Source organism: Bos indicus, chromosome 3, assembly GCF_029378745.1.
Source record: "Bos indicus isolate NIAB-ARS_2022 breed Sahiwal x Tharparkar chromosome 3, NIAB-ARS_B.indTharparkar_mat_pri_1.0, whole genome shotgun sequence".
Classification (NCBI taxonomy): domain Eukaryota; kingdom Metazoa; phylum Chordata; class Mammalia; order Artiodactyla; family Bovidae; genus Bos; species Bos indicus.
Window position 1 is genome coordinate 107,005,014 of NC_091762.1, and position 15,795 is coordinate 107,020,808.

The 15,795-nt window shown below is 42.9% G+C and overlaps 1 protein-coding gene across 22 annotated transcripts in view; it reads right to left on the minus strand.

Moving 5' to 3' along the window:
• MACF1 (microtubule actin crosslinking factor 1) overlaps positions 1-15,795 on the minus strand; it is a 340,946-nt gene that overhangs the window by 166,413 nt on the left and 158,738 nt on the right. For 3 of the 22 annotated variants that reach the window (XM_070786788.1, XM_070786785.1, XM_070786784.1), the window contains exon 1: positions 9,688-11,709. The exons of 8 other annotated variants lie outside the window; for them this stretch is intronic. In XM_070786788.1, coding sequence (XP_070642889.1) covers positions 9,688-10,671 — 984 coding nt within the window. In that variant the 5' untranslated portion in view covers positions 10,672-11,709. Of the gene's footprint in view, positions 1-9,687; positions 11,713-15,795 lie in introns of those variants that run through there. 11 more of the 22 variants (XM_070786787.1, XM_070786790.1, XM_070786789.1 and 8 more) reach the window with 7 other exon arrangements.

Consider the following 15,795-nt stretch of genomic DNA (forward strand, 5'->3'; position numbering starts at 1 on the left):
TTTTTGAAAGAAAAAACTTTACCTTGTATTTAGGCATTTGTGGTAAAATCACAGGAAAGAGTTTCACATAATTTAAGGCCCCAAAACGGAGAAGGCAATGGCACCCCACTCCAGTACTCTTGCCTGGAAAATCCCATGGACAAAGGAGCCTGGACGCTAAGGGTCCATGGGGACGCTAAGGGTCGGACATGACTGAGCGACTTCACTTGTACTTTTCACTTTCATGCACTGGAGAAGGAAATGGCAACCCACTCCAGTGTTCTTGCCTGGAGAGTCCCCGGGACAGGGGAGCCTGGTGGGCTGCCGTCTGTGGGGTCGCACAGAGTCGGACACAACTGAAGTGACTTAGCAGCAGCAGCAGCAAGGCCCCAAAAGAGGAACAATAATACAGTAAATAGGGACTTCCCTGGTGGTCAGTGGTTAAACCGCCACACTCCCAATGTAGGGGACCTGGGTTCAGTCCCTGGTCAGGGAACTAGATCCCAGATGCTGCAACTAAGAGTCCACGTGCTATATCTAAAGATCCTGTATGCTGCAATGAATAACGAAGATCCCACGTGCCGTAATGCCTGTGTACATGCTAAGTCTCTTCAGTCATGTCCAACTCTTTGTGATCCATGGACTGTAGCCTGCCAGGCTCCTCTGTCCCTGGGATTCTCCAGGCAAGAATACTGGAGTGAGTGGGTTGCCATTTCCTTCTCCACATGTGCTGCACTAAGACCCAGCAAATAAATAAATATTTCTTTAAAAATATATAGTAAATAGTAATATTCAATAGAGGATCTCAGCATAATTAATTAGTATGGGCTAGAGTACTGAAGAAGGAAATGGCAACCCACTCCAGTATTCTGGCCTGGAGAATTCCATGGACTGTATAGACCATGGGGTTGCAAAGAGTGGGACACGACTGAGTGACTTTCACTTCACTTCAGAGTGATAAAAATACTTCTTAAAGAAGTGTGATTTAAAAGCATCCTTGAAGGATGTTATAGAAACAAACAAACAAAAAAAAAAAAAAAGAAGAAAAGAATTCTATGCAGACAGTGGATACAAACAAAGATTAGAAGCTGGAACAGGAATAGTGGTAGACGGTTAAGAGGTCGACCTGTTAAGACATGAAAGTTCTACTTGGGAATTGATGTAGGAGAGAAGATTAGACAGATTATGGAGGGATTGGAATACCAGGCTGAGGAATGTGAACTTTTAAGTCTATGTAAGTCTCAGGGAATGAACTAGATGTAATGAGCTAATAATAATACTTGATTCATGTGTCTTGAAGTTTCTAGCTGACTTCATCCCACTACAGTGAAGGCATCAGACTTTGAAAACGTTTCATTCAAGAAACAGGTGAGGGTACAGGTAGTAAGTTATTACAAATGCCTCGCTAGGGAGATCTTATGGCAGCTGTGTTTATTACCAACAGGAGAATTAGGTAAAGATCACGGGAGCTCTCCTTTCAATATTCAAATTCAGAGTCATGGAAGACTTTTCAGGAAATATAATTAGAATGAAAATCCTGGACCACAGAATATGGGCATTTTCAAATTCTCCTAAATATCACCAAACTACTGTCCAAATAACACCACCAATTTATACTTCTATCAACAAGGGTGTAAAGTGTTTTTTCCATCATTCTGCGTCTTTGCCTACACTATGCATTTTCAAACTTTTTATTTTCTGCCAGTCTCATGGGTATAAAATAGCATTCTGTTGTTATTTTGAGTTTTATATCTTTGAATACTAGTGAGAAAGAATCCTGTGTATGAGGCATTTGGGTTTTTTCTTCTTCTTTTTGTGAATTGCTTATTCCTGGGTTTCCCCTGTTTTTTCTACTAGCATGTTTACATTTTTCTTGTTTATTTATACAAATTATTTAAATAACATCAATAACTGATGACTGAGTAACTAACACTTTCACTTTCGTTGTGTTTTACTTGCATTAACTCTTACAATTCTCACAACAACCCTGAAAAGTATATACTATTCTTATCCTCAGTTTACAAATAAGGAAATTGTGCCACAGAGATATTCAGTAACTTGCCCCGAGGTACACTGCTAGTAAGTAGTAGAGCTAGAATTCAGACTCAGCCAACCTGGCTCCATACTCTTAACCACCTCACTTACACTACACTTCAAATATTCTGGACATTAATCTTTTTTCAGCATATGCACTACATAATGTGTGTGTGTGTGTGTGCACGCATGCGTGCTCAGTCGTGTCCAATGCTTTGCAACCCCATGGAGTATAGCCTGCCAGGCTTCTCTATCCATGGAATTTTTCAGGCAAGAATACTGGAGTGGGTTGTCATTTCCTTCTCCAGGGGACTTTCCAGACCCAGGGATTGAACCCACATCTCTTGCATCTCCTGCATTGGCAGGCAGGTTCTTTACCAGCTGAGCCACCAGGGAAGCTCCATGCACTGTATAATAATTCCTCCATTATTTTTCCTCCTCCACTATTTTTCCTAACAGTAGAGAAGAATAACAAAACTAAGAGATGGTTCTTTGAAAAGGTTAATAAAATCGGCAAGCCTTCAGCTAGACTCACCAAGAAAAACAGAGTACACAAATAAAATCAGAAATGAAAGAGAAGATGTTACAACTGATGCCACAGAAATACAAAGGATTATGAGAGACTACTATGAAAAATTATACACCAACAAGTTGGACAATCTAGAAAATATGGATGAATTCCTAGAAATATACAACCTAACAAGACTGATGGAGAAGGAAATGGCAACCCACTCCAGTGTTCTTGCCTGGAGAATCCCAGGGATGGCAGAGCCTGGTGGGCTCCCGTCTATGGGGTCACACAGAGTCGGACACGACTGAAGCGACTTAGCAGCAGCAGCAGCAGCAGCAGCAGCAGCAGCAGCAGCAGCAAGACTAAATTAAGATGAAATGAAAAATCTGAACAGACTGATTAATATTAAGGAGAATCCATCAGTAATCAAAAATCTCTCAACAGGGAGGAGGGTTCAGGATGGGGAACACATGTATACCTGTGGCAGATTCATTTTGATATTTGGCAGAAGTAATACAATTATGTAAACTTTAAAAAAAAAAAAAAATCTCTCAACAAACAAAAGTCCAGGACAGCTTCAATGATAGACTCTATCAAACATTCAAAGAAGAATTAACACCAATACTTCTTAAATTTCTTTCAAAAATACAAGAGGCGGGAACTCTTCTAAACTCATTTTATGAGGCCAGCATTACCTTGCTAACAAAACCAGACAAAAACAACACAAGAAAAGAAAATTACAGGCTAACATTCCTGACGAACAGAGATCCAAAAATCCTCAAAATAATATTAGCAAACCAAATTCAACAATACATTAAAAGGATCATATACCATGATCAAGTAGGATTTATTCCAGGTATGCAAGGATAGTTCAACATCCATAAATCAATCAATGTTATATACCACACACTAACAAAAGTAAGAACAAAAGTCATATCATCTCAACAGATGCATAAAAATCACTTGACAAAATTCAACATTTATGATAAAAATTCTCAACAAAGCAGGTATAGAGGAAAGGTATTTCACTATAATGTTAGCCAGAGCTAACATTATACTCAATGATGAAAAGATGAAAGCCCTTCCTATAAGATCAGGAACAAGACAAGGATGTCTACTCTCACCACTTTATTCAGCATAATGCTAAAAGTCCTAGTCAGAGCTATTAGGCAAGGAAAAGAAAGAAAAGGCATCCAAATTGGAAAGGAAGACATAAAAGTACCACAATTTGCAGATGACAGGATATTATATATAGAAAACCCTAAAGATTCCTAAAGACATCAAAAAACTACTGGAATAAACAAATTCAGTAATTTGCAGAATACAAAATCAATATACAAAAATCTGTTGCATTTTTATACACTAGTAACAATCAGAAAGAGAATTAAGAAAACAATCCCATTTACAACTGCATCAAAAAGAATAAAATATCTAGGAATAAATTCAACCAAGAAGGTGAAAGACCTGTATATTGAAAACTGTAAGACATAAATGAAATAAATTTCAACACAAATAAATGGAAAGAAATTCTGTGCTCACAAACTGGAAGAATCAATACTGTTAGAATGTCCATACTACTCAAAGCAACTTACAAATTCAAAACAATCTCTATAAAAATTCCAATGGCATTTTTCAATTAGAACAAATCATCCTAAAATGTGTATGGAAATACACACACACACACACACACACTGATTAACCAAAGCAATCTGGAGAAAAGAACAAAGCTGGAGGCATCATGCTCCCCAATTTCCAACAAAATTACAAAGATGTAATAATTAAAACAGTATGGTATTTGGCATAAAAATAGACACATAGATAAATGAAACAGAAGATAAAACCCAGAAACAAACCCATGCATATGCAGTCAATTAATTTACAAAAACAGGAGCCAAAAATGCACAATGGTTAAAGGAGAGTCTCTTCAATAAATGTTGTTGGGAAAACGACAGCCACATACCAAAGAATAAAATTCAACCATTATCTTACACCATATCTCCAAATTAACTCAAAGTGGATTAAAGACTTGACCATAAAACCTAAAATCATAAAACTCATAGAAGAAAACATTGGAACAGAGAAGGTCATCCTTTATATGTGGAATCTAAAAAGAAATGGTACAGATGAATTTACAAAACAGAGACTCACAGACTTAGAGAACAAACTTAAGGTTGCTTGTGGGAAGGAATAGTTAGGCAGTTTGGGATGGACATGTTTACTCTGCTACTGCTACTGCTAAGTCACTTCAGTCGTGTCCGACTCTGTGCAACCCCATAGACGGCAGCCCACCACACTCCCCCGTCCCTAGGATTCTCCAGGCAAGAACACTGGAGTGGGTTGCCATTTCCTTCTCCAATGCATGAAAGTGAAAAGTGAAAGTGAAGTCGCTCAGTCGTGTCCGACTCTTAGCGACTCCATGGACTGCAGCCCACCAGGCTCCTCCGTCCATGGGATTTTCCAGGCAAGAGTACTGGAGTGGGGTGCCATTGCCTTCTCCGCATGTTTACTCTGCTACTATTTAAAATGGATAACCAATAAGGACCTACTGTATGGCACATGCAGCTCTGCTCAATACTATGTGACAGAACGCATGGCAGGGGAGTTTGGGGGAGAACGGATACCTGTACACATATAGTCGAGTCCCTTCCCTGTCCACCTGAAACTACCACAACATTGCTCGTCGGCTATACCCCAATACAAAATAAGAAGTTTAAAAAAAAAAAGGAAAGAAAGAAACCAAGCAGCAAGCTCCTTGACGTCGATTTGGGCAATCATGTATTTAATCTGATGCCAAAAGCAAATCAACAACACACATAAAACATCAACAACAGACACACGAAAAGCTTCTACACAGCAAAGGAAACCACCAACAAAATGAAAAGGCAACCCACTGAATGGGAGGAAATATTTGCTAATCATACATCTGATAAGAAGTTAACATCCAAAATACATAAAGAATTTACACAACTCAACAGCAAAAACATAAGCAATCCCATTTAAAAATGGGCAGATCAGAATACACATTTTTTCCAAAGAAGTCACACAGAAGGTCAACAGGTATATCAAAAGATGCTCAACATCACTTCTGGTACTTATCCAAAGAAAATGAAAATACTAACTTGAAAAAATATATGGACCTTCACTGCAGCTTTATTTACAATAACTAAGATTTGGAAACAACTGAAATGTCCATCAATGGATGAACAGATAAAGGAATTGTGGCAGATATATTCAATGGAATATCACTCAGCCATTAAAAAGAATGAAATCCTGTCATTTGCAACAACATCATTGGATCTCAAGGGTATTAAGATAAGTGAAATAAATCAGACAAAGACAATACTGTATAATCCTCCTTACACATAGAAAGCTTTAAAAAAAGAAAAAAGGTTTACAGATACAGAGAAGAAATTGGTGATTCCCAGAGGTGTGTGGGATGATATTTTTTTTTAAAAAGATAATAAACTCATTACATGTTAATATAAATAACATAATTTGACAAAAATAATTTTCCAAAATAAAATAAACTAGTGAAAAGAACAGTGAAAAAAAATCAAAACTCAGAAAAAAATGTTCCATTTGAATTGGAAAATACCAAATATATATAAAAAAAGAATGATACTGTAAATTCCTATGTACCAATCACCCAGTTCCAACCATATCAACTCACAGCTAATCTTGCTTCATCTACACTCCACCCACTTCACTCCTCCCCTATTATCATAAAGCAAATTCCATACTCTCATTTCCTCTAAAAACACTTCAGTATGTGTCTCTAAAGATTTTTTTTTTTAACATAGCCACAAAACCATTGTAATACCTGAAAAATAATGATTATTCTTTGGTAGTATTTTTAATTAAGTAAAACTTTTTAAAAGAAAAAAATGCCTTTCTTAAATAAAGGCCTAACTGTAACTTTAACTGTTACATTCCTCCAATAGTATCATCTGGTTAATTTTGCTTTTTTCTTGTAATACAAAGCCAGTATTAGTAAAAACAACTTTCCCTATAATTAAAGAGGAGAGATGTGAAAAGGATACTTATAACTGAAAAGGCTTAGCCGAGAAAATAATATACCAACTGATTTCTTTCTCATCATGTCTAGCCCCAGTGTTTTCTGACTATTCACCCAAAATCTAAGGGTTTGTGGCAAGGGCAATGGTATTCGGCCAAATTCTTCATCCGACAGAATCCACTAACCATGGCCAGGAGACTGGCAGTGGAGCCAAGAGAGAAAAGAAAGAGATTTTCAACAATTTTCCTTGTTCCATTAAGCCAGGTATTACAGCTATCGATGGCAGCTGGGAGCAGGGAGTCCTGAGAGATGGATTGGACCAGCGAAGGCCTTTGTCTGACATCAAAGTACAACTGCTGTTAACTCGCTCCCACCCAGCTCCAAATCCAAGTCTACTTATCATTCTGAAAACCATTTTTGTCCCCTGGCTGCTGTCATCGTATTTCCGTTGTTAACTGTTTCCTGTCAAGAGAAGAATCAGCTCTACCAGGTGAACAGAAAAGCATACCATTTGTCTTCTATTACCCAAAGCTGGCACTCAGCAGGAATCAGAATCAGTTCCCATTTCTCTCCGTCCTGAAAAGAAACAAACCCGCTGCCAAGTTTCTGTGCCGGCACAGTCTGGACCCTCTCCCATCACCATGCCCTGGGGCATCAACGGGAGAGGCAACGTGGCCTGAGTTATGTCAAGGGCAGACACCACTCCAGAGCGCAAAGTTTGCTGTTTCCCACTCTGACATGTTAAAGACAAAACAAAACAAGAACCAACCAACAAACAAAAAATCAACTCTGTTGGAGTGCCTGCTGTTCCCTCTTTAGGAAGGAGCTGGTGTGTGACCAGCAGCAGCTGCTCTCCTGACCCCTGCGTCCTCCCAGGGCCCTCACATTCCAGTCAGATGCTCTCGCCCTGAGGCTCAACCCGCATTTCCCAGGAGATCTTCAGTGTCAGAACATGCTCCCCTGCCTCTCTGGCTGTCGCTGTCCCCAGGCCTTGTGAGCAGCCTACCAGGCAGGGCGCAGCTCCCTGAAGATAAGACCTTCAGAGACCAAGGAGGGTTTCAGGCCCCTGTGAACTTAAGGACCTTCATCCTTAAGGGATAAGGGACACTTATCTTGAGAAGTTACTTCTTATCTGTCATACAGGATGGTCATACAGTCTGTGGTCCCTGCATCACCAGATGGACACAGAACCTCAAAGACATGTCAGACTTCTAAGCTGACTCGAAGTCACCTAGTTTTTCTTCCTAGGCCCTAACTGTGTAGTCTGGTCGTGTCTGCTCTCAGGGAAGGTGGGACAGGATGTAGAGCTTGACTGCCCAGAAAGCACCACACACCAGTACGATTCTCATACTGAACAGCCCAAGAATCACACTGCTGTTGATTTGGTCAAACTATAGACCATGGTCCAGAGGTTTCTTCTACCAATCTCTTCTTGGAGGCTCCTCACAGAGTTGTCCAGAGCCTTCCTGCTCCAAAAGTACCACAGTCACATATGGACATTATCTTGAATTGACTTCCACTAAATGTGAGCTCCTTCACATTTTATATTCCAAACTTTCTGAAAACCTCACTCTTAATTCTAAGCATGTATCCTAAATCATCATGATGCCTCCACAACTTCAGGAATATCAAAAGAGTGATCCATTCAGCCACTGGTTCTGCCGCAATTACTCTACATCCGTTCTGTACCAAGGTAAAAGCTGACTTTGACGTTTCGTCTTATCCAATGCAACTCAGATACACCCCACCCCAGCAGCCTCACTGCCTCCCTCCCCACCTTAATACACATACACACACACATTTTTATATGAAAAGCCCAAGGATGCCCCTTGCCCAACCACGTAATAAATATTTTTCAATGACCATTTTTTCCTCCAACTGTTCTCCAACTGTTTCCTCCAACTGTCCAAACTCTATAATAATAAAGGGCACTGGAATGGGCCTATCCATGGGGGAAATTCATCACCCAAACAGGCATTTTAATCACAGGTCACCTTAAATTTGCATCTCTCCCCAGCGTCCTGCTGTTGGTGAGAAGCAGGGCAGCAGCAGGTGGGACCCTGTCTGCTCTGGAGGCACCTGGGCAGCTGACCACAGCCCAACATGGAAAATGCCCTGCTCCATCTTCTACCTCTGGCCCCTAAAGTTTTTTTCTTCTGCTGCAGAGACTGATATGCCAACAAAAGTTCTTCAGTCACTGATGATTATAACTTCAGCCACCTACACGTTCACCTCATATGTGCCAGACCAAACCCTGTACCACCTGGGGTTTTCCCTCCTCTCTGTGTTCAGAGCTCTTAAATTCTCACCTGCTCCTTGACTCCTAAAAACATTCACAGCACCCACCACCTATCACTACCACCACCTCCACTTATGTTTGAATACGTATCTCACAAACAAAAACATGTTAGGGACATAAACAAGTCTGATCTGAAAACAGACTGTTTCTAGCCTTGAACCTTCAGACTGCTCTAACCCTCTCTACCTGGCCCCTCAAGCTCTGGACTAATCTCCAGATAAATCTATGTCCCTCTCCTCCAGTGCTGGAATTAGGAACCAGTGGAGGACTAGCCGCTCCACCTTGGGAATGGGTATTGTCATTAGCAGCGTCCCCTCGGGGGAAAGATTACATCAGCTCTAGGAAGGACATCATTCTCCAGGGAGAAGAGCAGTCACACTCACACTGAAGACAGGGCCTCCCCCTGACCCCTTCCACCTCACTTCAAAGAGTCAGCCAGCCTCCCCGTCACCTCGCTGTACACTACAACTTCCTACAGCAGGGAAGCTGATAAAACAGACCTGCTGAGAGTGAAGTATTACCTAGCCCTGCACCTTGAGAGATAACCCCACCAGATAGCTGGAGCAATTATGCGGCATGATTACCCAGAGTCAGGGAGTCCCCAGAGACAAGAAGCTGGTTTCAAGCATCAAGGGGCAGACCTGAAATAGATTCTGCTTGCCGAGCGTAGCAGTGGCTAACTCCCGGTATCCGACTGACAGGTAAAGTGTAAGAAGCAGCATCGCGCTCCTCACTGCTCGCCGCGCTCCACTTCTGTAAGTTTGAGGCCAGTAATGCAAACCGCCGCTTGACTATCCCTTAAGCATGCCCACCCGTCAACTCTAGACCCCATGAGGGGGCGTGGCTTGCCTCCAAAGAAAGGGTGCCATCCTCTTCTGAGAAGGACGTGGAGCTCTTTTCAGGCTCCGGGTCTTTAGGCTGGATTCCACGTAAGTGGGGCCCGTCGCTGCCATAGCCGGAGGAGGATGGCAAGATGCTCAGAGTCAGGCCGCTGATGGATACGTCACTCTGAGAAGTAGGCAGTCTGGGCACCTGGGGGGGCACTCGACCCGCACGGGCAGGCTCTGTGCGGCTCTGGCCTCTCGGCTGGTCTGGCAGTGATGAAGGAGCGGAATGTTCCACAGTCCAGGGACCTGTCTGAGGGGCACTTAAGATGCCCTTGGTTCCTCCGCCAACACTCCAGCCGGCAGAAAGACTGTCTGTGTCGGCGGGGTGGTCTGTCCTGGGGGAAGCGCTGCTCCTGATTCCTAGCGGAGCGGCTCCTTTCTCCACTGCAGTCCGCCTGCGCAAAGGCAGCAGCACGGCCCTGCTGCTGCAGGAGGCTGTCCTCGGAAATTCCACCAGTTGGCTCACTGACTTCTCGCAGTTCCTTTCTGCCGGGTTATCGAGCAGGTGAGCGATGACAGTCGTCCCCTCTTCCAGGGAATCCCAGACCCCTCCGGCAACTGATGACTCATTCTCCAACAAAAGCTGAGCGGTCTGGATCTCCCCCTGGAACCTCTCCTTCACCTGAACGATCATGCCCTGGGCTCCCACCCCTGAGCTGGGGGCCAAGTCCCTGGGCAGTAACACGTTCGGGGGTGGTGGTGGCTCGGCCCCTCCCACTCCTTCCCCCTTCTGGAGACTCACTGTTAACTTCGTCAGGGTTCCGGTCTCTTCGAGGGCTCCAGTTCCCTGCAAGGGTTCTTCCTCACGGGGTGCTGCTGGAGTAGGGGTTTTCTTCCCCTTCCACTTCCTTTTGAACCGAACCCTTTTCTTAGGAGATATGGGAGCCTTCTCGGGAACGGCTATTGAATCTTTCGGCTCCTTAACGCAGCCCAGCGAATTTCCCATTGCTTTCCTCTCCTAATCTCTGCAAAAACGCAGCTAAGCCAGTCCTGGGATCCCAGAGAAATCCCAACCTCGGCTTCATCGGATTAGATGTACATTTAAAAACATGCACTACGCCGGCAACCCCTCCAATTCTTCCTGCCTCCCTCCCCGCCTCTCTCTCTGTCTCTTCCAGCCGCTGCCGATTCAGACAGCCATCTTACAGGCTCAGAGCTGCAACAAGACAAATTCAAAGCATCTCACTGCAGTTCAGAAATCACTTGACCTAAAAGCAGACAGAAACCGGATTGGCTACAGCTTCCTCTCTCCAAATATGAGGTAATTGGAGCACGGCCCTCAGAAACACAAACAGAAAGCAAAAAGGAGCTAGAAACCAGGGGAGGAGAGGAATTAGGGAGGGCGGGAAGGAGGGAGGGAATGTAAGAGTAAATGGAAAAGGGAGGGGGAAAGAAGAGAAGCCCTGGGAGAAGGTAACGTGAAGGAAGGAGGAGGAGAAAGGGGGAAAGCGAACCAGCTGCTGGTACCAACCAGGAAGGGAAGGGCCGAGAGGAACCAGGGCTGGGAAGAACCAGGGCCGAGGACTATGGCCCCCAAACTGTGAAGGGAGCTAGATTTCAACAGCTGCACTGACATGTCCAAAAGCAAATATCTAACAGAATTAACATATTCTCAAATTTTTCAGGTCAAGAAACAATAAAATGATTACCTGGAAACCAGAGCCTAATCTTCATGGTTACAAAAAGAAACACACGCTTTAAAGATCTAGACTTTTGCAGCATTTCTTTCCCTTCTTTTCAGAGAGAAAGAAATTTTGACAGACATCTGTTAATTCTGCTGGCCGATGACACACAGAGGGAACAATCGGAAATCAGTTTTGAGTACAGTATTAAAGATGTTGGGTAAAAAGGATACCACTTACAAACACAACAGAGAAGCAGTGTTTCTGCTGAACAATACTTGACATGACCGTTCAACAGTGATTACTGCTGCTTCGGACAGCTAATGCAGTTTTAGCATTTTGTCATGTACCACGCCCTGTGCTAAGCCATGGATTACCTCATTCAATTCCCACAGTAACCAAATGAAGTCAAAACTATCATTTTACACTTTATAGGTACAGAAACTAAGGCTCAAAGAAAATTGATTTATTTACACAGGGCTACAGTCAGAACATGGACGCCTGTTGAAGACTTTGAACTTGAACCCCGAGTTACATTGTTTTCTACTTGCAGCGGGGATGCAAGTCTGTATCCAGTTAAGTAAAACAGTTAGATACTCCACTGTTTTGAATTGGCAACTAGACTCACAAAAACCAAGAACTCAAATGAAAAGATAACTCTTGCTATTTGGGAGTGAGAGAGGAAGTTGCTAAAATGAGGCCCAGATGGTTTTTACTCAAATTGCAGCAGGGCAGGAAGTCTGAATTAAAGGCCTGAAAAGTTGGATTCAAAAACTACCCTGTTGTGCCAGTGGGCTTTGCCCGCCTCTTTTTTTTTTTTTAAGTATACATGTGACAGATGAGATAACAGCACAGTCCAAAGGGCTCCAAATGGAGTGAAAGGATAGAGGCTACACGTGTTTTCTCCCAGTTGAAGTTATTTATTCTATACCAGTAGGATCCAGACCATTCTGCAGAGAGAAATAGCTGGCCTGGCTCTAAGTAAGCCTACCCACCTCTCCTGGAGACCTGAAAAATGCCCATCACGAAGGAAAGCATGAGAAGCCCTGAAGTCACAGCTCCTACACCGTGCTTGACACTGGATTCATGCCAGAGTGCCTGACCTCTGCGGGAGGTATTCTTTCTCCCTTCTCCCCTAGGCCTTTCCCAAGGCTGACTGCGAATCATCTATGACCATGATAAACCACAGCAAGAAACAGGACCAGTAGGTTAGCAGGGGAGAAAAACTCAGTCAGACTCCAGGAAATCACCTAATCAGCAAAAACTCTGACATAACAATATAACCCTCCAGGCAGGCACCAGACCTTCACTCCTCCAATGAAGAGTGCTGGAACTAAGGGACTTCACAGATGCACACCCCAAGGCCCAAGCTTAAATTTTGTTCCTGTTCAGTACAGTTCAGTCACTCAGTCAGGTCCAACTCTGCGACACCATGGCCTGCAGCACGCCAGGCCTCCCTATCCATCACTAACTCCAGGAGTATACTCAAACTCATGTCCATTAAGGCAGCGATGCCATCCAACCACCTCTTCCTCTGTCGTCCCTTTCTCCTCCTGCCCTCAATCTTTGCCAGCATGAGGGTCTTTTCAAATGAGTCAGTTCTTCGCATCAGGTGGCCAAAGTATTGGAGTTTCAGCTTCATCATCAGTCCTTCCAATGAATATTCAGGTCTAATTTCCATTAGGATGGACTGGTTGGATCTCCTTGCAGTCCAAGGGACTCTCAAAGTCTTCCCACACCACAGTACAAAAGCATCAATTCTTCGGTGCTCAGCTTTCTTTATAGTCCAACTCTCACATCCACATATGACTACTGGAAAAATCATAGCCTTGACTAGATGGACCTTTGTTGGTAAAGTCTCTGCCTTTTAATATGCTGTTTAGGTTGGTCATAGCTTTTCTTCCAAGGAGTAAGCGTCTTCTAATTTCGTGGCTTCAGTCACCATCTGCAGTGATTTAGGAGCCCGAAACAATAAAGTCTGTCACTGTTTCCAGTGTTTCCTCATCTATTTGCCAGGAAGCAATGGGACCAGATGCCATGATCTTAGTTTTCTGAATGTTAAGTTTTAAGCCAATGGCATCACTGACTCGATGGACGTGAGTCTGAGTGAACTCCGGGAGTTGGTGATGGACAGGGAGGCCTGGCGTGCTGCGATTCATGGGGTTGCAAAGAGTCGGACACAACTGAGCAACTGAACTGAACTGAAGCCAACTTTTTCACTCTCCTCTTTTACTTTCATCAACAGGCTCTTTAGTTCTTCTTTGCTTTCCACCATAAGTGTGGTGGCATCTGCATATCTGAGGTTACTGATATTTCTCCCAGCAACCTTGAATGCAGCTTGTGCTTCATCCAGTCCAGTACTTCTCATGATGTACTCTGCATAGAAGTTAAATAACCAGAGTGACAATATACAGCCTTGACGTACTCCTTTCCCTATTTGGAACCAGTCTGTTGTTCCATGTCCAGTTCTAACTGTTGCTTCTAGACCTGCAGACAGATTTCTCAGGAGGCAGGTCAGGTAGTCTGGTATTCCCATCTCTTTAAGAATTTTCCAGTTTCTTGTGATCCACACAGTCAAAGGCTTTGGCACAGTCAATAAAACAGAAGTAGATGTTTTTCTGGAATTCTCTCTCTTCTTCGACGATCCAACGGATGTTGGCAATTTGATCTCTGGTTGTTCTGCCTTTTCTAAATCCAGCTTGAACATCTGGAAGTTCACGGTTCATATACTGTTGAAGCCTGGCTTGGAGAATTTTGACCATTACTTTGCTAGCGTGTGAGATGAGTGCAATTGTGCGGTAATTTGAGCATTTATTGGCGTTTCATTTCATTAGATTGGAATGAAAACTGACCTTTTCCAGTCCTGTGGCCACTGCTGAGTTTTCCAAATTTGCTGGCATATTGAGTGCAGTACTTTCACAACATCGTCTTTCAGGATTTGAAATAGCTCAACTGGAATTCCATCACCTCCACTACCTTTATTCATAGTGATGCTTCCTAAGGCCCACTTGACTTCACATTCCAGGATGTCTGGCTCTATGTGAGTGATCACACCATCGTGATTATCTGGGTCGTGAAGATCTTTTTTGTATATCTCTTCTGTGTATTCTTCCTACCTCTTTTTAATATCTTCTGCTTCTGTTAGGTTCGTACCATTTCTGTCCTTTATTGAGCCCATCTTTGCATGAAATGTTCCCTTGGTATCTCTAATTTTCTTGAAGAGATCTCTAGTCTTTCCCATTCTATTGTTTTCCTCTATTTCTTTGTACTGATCACTGAGGAAGGCTTTCTTATCTCTCCTTGCTATTCTTTAGAACTCTGCATTCAAATGGGTATATGTTTCCTTTTCTCCTTTGCCTTTCACTTCTCTTCTTTTCACAGCCATTTGTAAGGCCTCCTCAGACAACCATTTTACCTTTTTACATTTCTTTTTCTTGGGGATGGTCTTGATCCCTGTCTCCTGTACAGTGTCACGAACCTCCATCCACGGTTCTTCAGGCACTCTATCAGATCTAATCCCTTGAATCTATTTGTCACTCTCACTGTATAATGGTAAGGGATGTGATTTAGGTCACACCTGAATGGTCTAGTGGTTTTCCCTACTTTCTGCAACTTAAGTCTGAATTTGGCAATAAGGAGTTCATGATCTGAGCCACAGTCAGCTCCCAGTTGTGTTTTTGCTGACTGTATAGAGCTTCTCCATCTTTGGCTGCAAAGAACATAATCAGTCTGATTTTGGTATTGACCATCTGGTGATGTCCATGTGTAGTCTTCTCTTGTGTTATTAGAAGAGGGTATTTGCTATGACCAGTGGGTTCCCTTGGCAAAACTCTATTAGCCTTTGCCCTGCCTCATTCTGTACTCCAAGGCCAAATTTGCCTGTTATTCCAGGTATTTCTTGACTTCCACTTTTGCATTCCAGTCCCCTATAATGAAAAGGACATCTTTTTTGGGTGTTAGTTCTAGAAGGTCTTGTAGGTCTTCATAGAACCATTCAACTTCAGCTTCTTCAGCATTACTGGTCGGTGCATAGACTTGGATTATTGTGATATTGGATGGTTTGCCTTGGAAACAAACAGAGATCATTCTGTCGTTTTTGAGATTGCATCCAAATACTGCATTTCGGACTCATTTGTTGACTATGATAGCTACTTCATTTCTTCTAAGGGATTCTTGCCCACAGTAGTAGATATAATGGTCATCTGAGTTGAATTCACCCATTCAAGTCCATTTTAGTTCGCTGATTCCTAAATCGTCAATGTTCACTCTTGCCATCTCCTGTTTGACTACTTTCAATTTGCCTTGATTCATGGACCTGACATTCCAGGTTCCTATGCAATATTGCTCTTTATAGCATCGGACTTTGCTTCCATCACCAGTCACATCCACAACTGGGTGTTGTTTTTGCTTTGGCTCCGTCTCTTCATTCCTTCTGGTTATTTCTCCAC